The sequence below is a fragment of the Cariama cristata genome, unplaced genomic scaffold (assembly GCF_000690535.1).
Source record: "Cariama cristata isolate BGI_N322 unplaced genomic scaffold, ASM69053v1 scaffold42798, whole genome shotgun sequence".
Taxonomy (NCBI): domain Eukaryota; kingdom Metazoa; phylum Chordata; class Aves; order Cariamiformes; family Cariamidae; genus Cariama; species Cariama cristata.
Genome location: NW_009633642.1, coordinates 7,407 through 16,463, shown reverse-complemented (window position 1 = coordinate 16,463; position 9,057 = coordinate 7,407). Strand labels below are relative to the sequence as shown.

At 35.7% G+C, this 9,057-nt stretch overlaps 1 protein-coding gene across 1 annotated transcript; it reads left to right on the top strand.

Annotated features, from left to right (window-relative positions):
• Positions 1 to 19: 19 nt before the first annotated feature.
• On the top strand, positions 20 to 5,562 carry BLOC1S4 (biogenesis of lysosomal organelles complex-1, subunit 4, cappuccino; the record flags this gene model as incomplete). Its single annotated transcript, XM_009706828.1, has 4 exons — positions 20 to 97; positions 1,079 to 1,180; positions 1,914 to 2,048; positions 5,464 to 5,562. Coding segments are annotated over 4 exons (414 nt in total), but the record flags the coding sequence as incomplete, so codon positions are not given.
• Positions 5,563 to 9,057: the final 3,495 nt, after the last annotated feature.

Sequence of the window (9,057 nt, the reverse complement as noted above, 5' to 3'; positions counted from 1 at the left end):
TCTTTAACAGATTTCTGTTTTGCAGATAGAAAGCTTAGACAAGAGTTTAGAAGATTTGTTGACCAGAGTGGATGAATTTGTGGGAATGCTGGACATGGTATGTATAACTTGCGTGTAGTTGTGCTTCTGAAGTCAGAATACATTTTAATGTGTGTTTATGTTTTTAAATGAGACAGAGATAGGAAGCAGCCTTTGGTCTAGGCAGGTTCCAGTATGAAAACACGTTTGATAGTTAGATAACTCATGGATGAAAACTACCAGACTGTCACGTCAGAGAGCGATATGCCCATGCAGCTATGTAATTGCATATTTACGTAATTGTATTTGTATATTTTTCTGTACATATGTGGAATCCCATTTTGAATGGCACAATGGCAGATATTTAAAAGAACAATATGATATTCTACTTCTCCTTTAAAATACCTGAAGACGTTCTCTGTGGTTTTTGTAATCAGAGTATCTAGTCGGAGCTGCTAAACCTCCGAAGCTAGATTTGTCTTTAGGGGACCCTTTCATCGGAAGGGCAGCTTTGTTTTCACTTTCGCATGGCAAGAGAGGGGGGAACCGAATGGAAAGTTCCTCTAAACTGACACTTGTACACAGGCTGTCTTTTAAAGTGTAGCATGTGTGATTCTCCTGCGCTACTCTAAGAGGAACTTTACTTTTTTTTAATACCAATAAAACAAGATTTTTGTGGGCCTTTTTAGCAAAGTTGAGGAAATGTACAAGTAGTTAAAATTTAACTCACAATTTTAGTTTAATATATTTGATTCTTTAGTATGTCTTGGGAAATATTCCATCTTAGTTCTGATAAGGCTGTAGCAGTCTATTTTTAATACAATTATAAATGTAAATATTTGCCTATGCAAAATAAATGTTCTTCGAAGTTCCTTACTAAACTATACAAAGAAACTACAGTATTAGTTTTAAGCTAGTATTTTTATACTAATGCTAATCTGATACTTTTAAACTATGAGTTTTAATCTGTTAATTGGAGCACAGTTCTAGTTTCCAGAATGAAATTACTAAACCTCTTGTTTTAATCATCGATTTTTGTATTTCTTTGAATCATCTTTAGATTCGAAGCGATTCCTCGCAAGTTGTCAATGAAAGTATACCTCAAATTTACACAAAAGCTACAGAAATGAGACAAATATACAGGAAGATTGACAAACTAGAGGTATGTATTTGATATTTTCTAGATGTGTTCTGTTTCTTAATGAGGGGAAGGACCAACGATATGATATAATTATGTGTGTGTGCGCCTGCATGCATGTGCGGTGGCCTCAGATCTGTTTTGCTCTCCATGTCCAATCTGGGTTCAATTCTTCAGACTTAATAAAGAGAACACAATTTATTAAGAATTTCTGGAGACTATGGGCATTCTAAAACAAAATGCCTTTTTTTAAAAAAGTGGGGTTTTTTTAGATTTATTTAGTGCTTGAAGCAAGGCAGACATCTTTTTTTGGAAAGCAACAGTACCACTTCTTGGGTTTTGGTTTTGTTTTTTTTTTTATAGTATCTTTCAAAGTTGTTGCCTTGGGAGCTATTCCGAGACTAGTAGAATGAGAAGTCTGTTGATCCCTGGTAAAGCCTCAAAACTGATTCAGATGCTTGGTCCCACTTCTAGTAGAAAGGCAGATAGATTCGAAGTCTAAATTAGTTATTTGGAAGGCAAATAGGAAAAGGAAGACTGATTGTTTTGTTAGATTTAACGTGTTTTTGCAGCCTTTTAAGTATCTTAAGTAACTTTTAGCAATAAAATGGACTTCTAGGTAGGAGGGAAATAGAGCATGGATTTTTTGACGACTGCTTGTTTAAGTAATGGAACTTTCACCATGTTGTGCAATACATAATCCTGTTTTAATCTGTTAGTGAAAAAGTTGGATTTCTTCTGATTTTTTTCACACTAGGCTTTTGTGAAGATGATTGGAAATAGCGTAGCTGGACTGGAAGAACGGGTCATAAAGGCAGAAACAGACCTTGGAGCTTTTCCAAGCACATTCAAGAAAATCTTGCACACAATCAGCATACCATCCTTCCTTAATGTAAGTAAACTTTTGTTACCATGTGACCAGCTTAGCTGCTCTGCTTACCGAAGTAGATGATTCAAATAATAGTAAGTTTGTTACACGCATATCTGAATTTAACTGTAAAACTTTTATATAGTTTATTAGGATTTTTGCAAAGTTCTCAGACTTCATTAAAAAAAAACCAAAAACAAACAAACAGACAAACTTAAAAGTCACAAATTCTTACAAGGATTTGTGTAACTTTCTGAAATAAGGCTGAATGCAAGGAGGGAATGGGAAGGGCACAAACAAGCACAGAATGCACAAGCCTTTATATTAAAGCCCCCTGATCTCTGATGGTATGCAAAGCAAGTAGGAAGAGCCTGTACAGAAAACACCGTTAAAGGATCATACTGCATTGATACTATCACTGCAGAAATATTACCAAAAAAGGAAATAAAAACTGCAGTGCACAATACTTTAAAAAATATAGGTTCTACTTATAGGTTCTACTTATACTCGATCCACACAGTTCAGTAATCATGTGAGCACCTTGTTAAACTTTCTAAGGATGCAGTTTTCTCTGTCTTTCCTTGTTACTGCAAGTGGACTGTTTCTTTACAGAAGACTTGAAGTGCTGTCTCTGGTGTGTTTCAAAGAAATGCCTTACCTAACCTTAAACTGGCACTATGCCCTAGTTTTAAAATAACCTTCTGGTTCAAAAAAAACCCCAAAACCTTCTGAACACCTGATGTTTCTTGACATCTCCTGCCAGTACACCATTTAGAAGTACTCTTCCTTGCATCTTGTCAGCTCCCAAATTCTTTTCTTCATCTTTTCCTACATTCATCCTGTACTGACTCAGGTTTCTGTATCATAATACTGGTGAGAATGCTGAAATAAAGTAGGTTTGCAGAGAGGGAGAGCAAGACGGTTATGGCTGTTTGAGCTATTTGTGTTCCTACATATTGCAAGCATGTGTGGCAGCAGAGAAAAATAGATATAAAAAGAGTATGTATTGTCTTGTTAAGACTTAGTTCAGGAAACCTGTTCTTCACTGCTATTTTCTGTGCAGTCTTTAAGTTAGTTAACTTCTCATTCCTTCATTTTCTTTGGTGGTTAAGTTTAGAGTGATGTCATTTTTTCTTTTAAATAAACAACACAGAGCTGCTATTTATGGGCCAGTTACAAAACCAAACAACTGAAGCAGTTGCCTTGAAGAATATTCAACAGTGTTTTCGATTTTGTTACGAAAACCAGTTGTCAGCCACGAAATTATGATCTTCAAATGAAAAGTTTGAAAGTTCTAAGAAAGTGCTTTTTTTTTAGTGTTGCATGGGAACACTTTGTCAGCTTAGCAGTTTTTCCACAATGAATAAGGTGGAAAGTCTTTGGAAGTGTCAGCAAACTGAACCTGGTATGTCCAGCGGTTTCTTGGTTTGAGTATGGACGGCAATAAAATCAACACTCAGAACTTACTGGCATTGAATGATTAACTAAAAGGCAGGTCACTGTTCCACAGCAGTACTGAGTATTGCATAGTAAAATATCTATTTTCACTAGTAAACACAAGCATGTCTGAATGAAAATGCCTATAGAGATTTCTTCTCATGCCTAACATTTAACTAGCTCACTCGATATATCAGTACTTTGGAAAAGAAGGCTATACTGATGTCATGATTTTCACTGTAGCTGTAGTTCGCGTTTTCCTGCTATGATTTTAATTTAGTCAAGTCCCCTCGCTCTCTTCCCATTTAAATGTATCTGTTTCTTTACACAAAGGATATATTTTGTATTTCTCAAGCTGTGTATTTGTAATCTCACTTTCAGATTTTGCCCCAAGTTCTTCCCTTGTGAATACCAGGCAGTGTAAAGTACAGTACTGTAAGACTTCTAATATCACTAAGGATGTAGACTCTCTCAAAAGGTAAAAATGTCTGCTAAGCAGCTGCAAAGATAACTAATCATAAATGTATACTTAGGCAACCGTGGGTACTGTGCCTGGCTATAAATTTCCTCACTTGATTGAGATTATCCCCTTCTTGCACATAGGCAAATACAGTGCCTCTGAAATCGGCATCATGAGTTGCAGAATACTTGTGACCTTAGTTTCCCTTGCTTGCAAGGTGTTTTCTCATAGGGCAGTACAGGAAATAATTTTTTTAAAAACAGAACTTTGATTTCGAAGATTGTTTTTACGTTTAGCAAAATTTCTGATACAGAGAACATTGATAATATCCACTATTTATAGATCCAGTCTTTGTTTATATATTTTTTTTATTTCATTACAACTTGAATAGCAAAACAAACTTATTTCAGAGAAATTAATGGTATTGTAAAGTGAAAGACATATAATTCAAATGTCATAGATCAGCAATTTTGTATATAACAGGAGTATATGTACTTATACAGGTCAACTGAATATTGGAAAAATTCCACTTGGCTGTTTTGTAGGTATGCTTAATTATATCCTCCTTTTGGTACTCTAAAAGTGTTCCAAAGTCCAGTTACACTAATGGTGTTTGGTATGCTTTTAACTTTTATTATTGGTGAAGACTGATTTCCTCATCCCAAACAGGCAAAAAAGTACCTGAAGAACTCTGCAGACAAGCTGACTGGGAGCTCTGCAAAATAGTTTATGAAAATCTTTTCACAAGTCTAAAAGAATTTTTAATGAATGAAGCCTTGATTTCAAATCTTCTATTTAAGACCATATACTGAAAACATACACTGGGTCTGTGTTGCAGTGCAGCGTTATTTACATGCAGGAAGGCTGCCACGATAGTCAGTAGTGGTCCTTGCTGTTGTCTCTTTAAATGAGCCATTTGATGTAGCAAAACACTGTACAGTTAATATTTAAAAGCAATGTGTACACTTTTCAGGAAAAAACAATCTAACAGCTCTCTTCCGGTCCACTACCATGTTATTTTTAACGGTATGTCATAGTACGTACATTCTAACATAACCTTGATGAAGAAGCTCAGCAGGAGCAGCAGCCTTTTTGAAAGAAACATTTGCTAGGTGTTTTTCCGTATGAAGACTTTTTTAACTAAGTAAATGAGAACACAGGTTAGCGATAACTCAGAGGAAACAACTGAGGAGAACTCAAAGGTCGGAGCAGGAAAGGTAAAGGTATATGGTTTTGAAAGGATGAAGGTTACAGTGACTATACCATCAGCTGGAAAAGATTACCTGTTTGGCTCCTGCAAAGCTGGCATATCTTGCAGTTTCCAGGACGGAGTCTGTTCAGGTGATAGAATGGTAAAAGTCAAAGGCTGCTTTTCTTCACTAACGTTAAGAATATGCAAGACCCATCTAAGCTATGATTAAAAATTCACCTGACTAAGGAGATATGCCTTTAAAACTTCTCGTTTCGCATTTTAACTCTGTAGGCTTTGTTTTAAAACTTGCTTTTTTAAGAAGGCGAAAAATAAACTTATCTAATTTGCAGAAACCGTCTTCCTCGCGACAACAACAGACCCTCTATGAGCCTCCAGTCCTCTTCAAGACTGAAGACTATTTTCCGTGTCTTAATGAAGCACCTTATTGATGATTTTTGCTTTGGGATTGATATGAATCAGCCAGAATAGAGGCAGCCAAGTGAACAAAAGAAATGCTCACTTCAAAAGAGCTGCATTTCTGAGCACTATTGATGGCATATTGCCATTCTGATTCTCGTTGTCTTCCTTCAGGCAGTATTTTCAGGTAATCTTTGTGTATGTTATTTCAAAAGTCTTCCTGAAACACAGTATAAATTTTCAGATTATATTGGGGAAGGAACTTAAGAATACTTCTACGTTAGATTTTTTTTTTTTATTATTAAAATAGGGAAATAATAGGAAACATACTTTTATATAAAAATCTTTTAACACATAAATATCTGTGCTGCTGCAAGTGTAAATAGCTATGCCACAAGGATGTCTGGTTTTGATTGGTTTTTTTGTTGTTGTTTTTGTTGTTTGTTTTTGTGTTGGTTTTTTTTTTTGCTAATATACTGACTGAGATGAAAGAAAAACTATGCCTAAAATCATCTACTCCAGGTTTTGGAACCTGGTCCCTGCAGTTTTTACAGAGAAATGCGCCATGTTGGGATGTACAAGTTGCAAGGAGAGGACTTGGAAGACCGACAAGGAGCCAAGGACATGGCTCAGTGCATGTGATCTAGTCCCAGTTCACAAAGCAAACATTCTGTCCCCACTGATGAGCATCAGGTCACAGTGAGCTGAGCTTCTAATTATTGCAGCATTGTATTGTTTGATGTGTGAACAGGTGGGCATTTTATATATTTATATAACTTGCTGTCAAAAAGAAACAGTGTCTAAGTTGAGGCAGGGATGTCCCTGGACTGAGCCTCAATCAGGCATCCAACCAGACTGTCTGCTTTTCCCTCGCAACCCTCCGTGTGGTTACTTGGGCTCCCTGCGCTGATTGCAGTGTGAGTATATTATCAATAAACTAATAGCTATCTAACCCCTGTTGTGGTCTTGCGTTTCACCTGACGGTATCAAACTGCACCGTTGTTTCTGAGAAACTTTTTGCATACAGCCTCATAGAATACCTAGTGGGTGTTGATCATAAATTGTTGTATTCCTCTGAACAGCAACTTTACCACTGCTGTTTTACTGCCAACAAAACTCACTAGAAATAGCCAACATTCAAATTTCAGAGGAAAAAAGAATACAGTAGGGAAACAACGACATGCCTGCTGATCTTGTGTTGCAAGTACAGAAAAAAGTATGCAGTTGTAGAGCAAGGGTCGTATATTAATAGATAAGACACTGAAAACGGTATGGTCTTGTCTCCGAACAGCAGCAGGGACCAGGTTCTAAACAGTATCTGAAACAACACTTAGGAAAATTAAAACAAAGATTGTGAAGTCAAAATTAGTAGGCTCCAAAAGCAGTTCTAATGTAAAATTTACCTGAATTTTAACATAAAGAGTCTAGAAAAATAATTACATGTAAACATGCAGAAAGGAACAGACATTTGACTTTGAAGAAGGGCTCTCCCCTGCCTCCCATACTCCTTGCTTTCATAAATAGTCTGCTACTTAGGTGTTCCACTGCAGCAACAGTTGCATTTCCAAAAGGTGTGGTACCTTGCAATTTATGCATAAGTAATCCTTGAAGGCTTATCACTCCTTAGTGAAATCTAATGAAATGACATACTTACAACTTAGTGTAGCAGCATAGGCTACAGCAAAATACTGTTAAACTCACTAATACTGATATTACAAAAAATTTTAAAGTAACTTTGGAACAGCTTTCTAATTAAATGAATCAACTGCTTAAATAACAATTTTGCCCTCTGCTGAATGGAGCTAAAATGCAGTTATTTTTAAACGTGATGTAACTTAAAATATTAAAATAGTAAAGGTCTCAGGAAGCTTATACAGCTGAGTATGTCATGCAATATTATTCTTATTAATAAGAGAAATAATTCACATACTCTGAAGTGGGCATTTATGTTAAACAGTTGTATGGAAAATGTAAGTTATATCTTCAAAGCACACCACAAACAAAAATCATGCAATTTCTATAACTAGTAGAGTTCTATGTTGGAAGTGCTCCAGAATATTTTTATTACTGAAAATTATGGACAGTACATGGAAGATTTATTAAGGAAATGCTATAAAAGAACAGACAAAAAATAAATTGTGGCTTTTTGTAAAGCAGAATAACAAGATCACAGTTCATCTGTGAACTATAGTCTAGAAAAGTTATAAAATTAAGGCATTCTCATAATAGTGACAAGATCCACACATGCCCTTTGCTGTTGAATTTGTACTACCTTGACTGTCTCCTTGTTCACGGTTGGTCTCACCCAAGCAAGAATAGCATAAAAAAAAAATCCCTAGTGTTCTCACTCTGTAAAGACAGACGCATAGAATATTCCTTTATTCTGTCTGCAGTTGTTACCTTGTGTTAGTGTAAAACCAGTAATAACTATATTATGAATTAGATTCAGTATTTACTATTTTTGCCAGCTGCAAATAAAATCTAAATCTTGAAATCCACGGATCCTGATGTTCATATACTCAGAAAGCTGTACTTGTATCTTTCTCTGTACAATGTTTATCTTGCTCCTCTTGCTTGGGTTCCAAGATGCAAAGCCAGTAACAGTAGTGCTACCTTACCTGTTTTTAACATGAAGAGCTCTTCAGATAGAACTGATGTAAAGCAAGACATTATGTTTAGTGAGCTGAGCTGCAAAAGGTTGGTTATCGAGTGTGTGTTTGATATCAACAAGAGTCTACACACAAATCTTCTATATCATGAAGCAAAAATTTTAAAGTTATCCTAGTGGTGATAATGCTAAAAGTTTTTATATTCTTAGGTACATTTAGGCAAGTGTCTAATTGAAACTAGTGCTGCGGCTTATAAAGGATACCTGTTCACTGTAAGATGTATGTATATCCATTATATATAACAAAAGCTCCATTCACAAGATAGGCAGGATGGACTGAATGTTAGAGGTCCTCATTTTTCTTAGCTCCTGGACAAAAATCAATGTGACATCTTACCTAAATATTTAGTTATATGATAAATAATGCATGATGTAGGCACATAAAGATTGATATTTGTATTTAATTATCTTTGGACCTACACATTTTGTTCCACTCTTGAGCAATGCTACTGCAGCTGCTGTAAGGCCCAAAGAAACTATAGAAGGATGCACATTTCTGACATGAAAAGAAACAGATTTGATGATTTATCTGACCAAATAAAATAATGAATTGTTTAAAGATTTAAAGATGCACTGGAATACATTGACATTATCAAAACCCATCGCAGTTCATTACTTCTGCTGACAATAACCTTCAAGGTTAAGTAGTTTTACCTGCAGTACTAAGAAATCAGTAGCAAGCTTAATTTGGATTCTGTCCTGCACAGAAACTGTTTAAAAATACGAAGACCTTGAGCTGTAGAGAGTGATCCTGAGTGAAACACCTTCCAGAATGAGAAAGAAGAGCAAGATAGCTTGCATCTACGAAGAGAACTTTACGTTTGAAAATGGTGAATATTTTAAGGCTCCCTTACTGGAA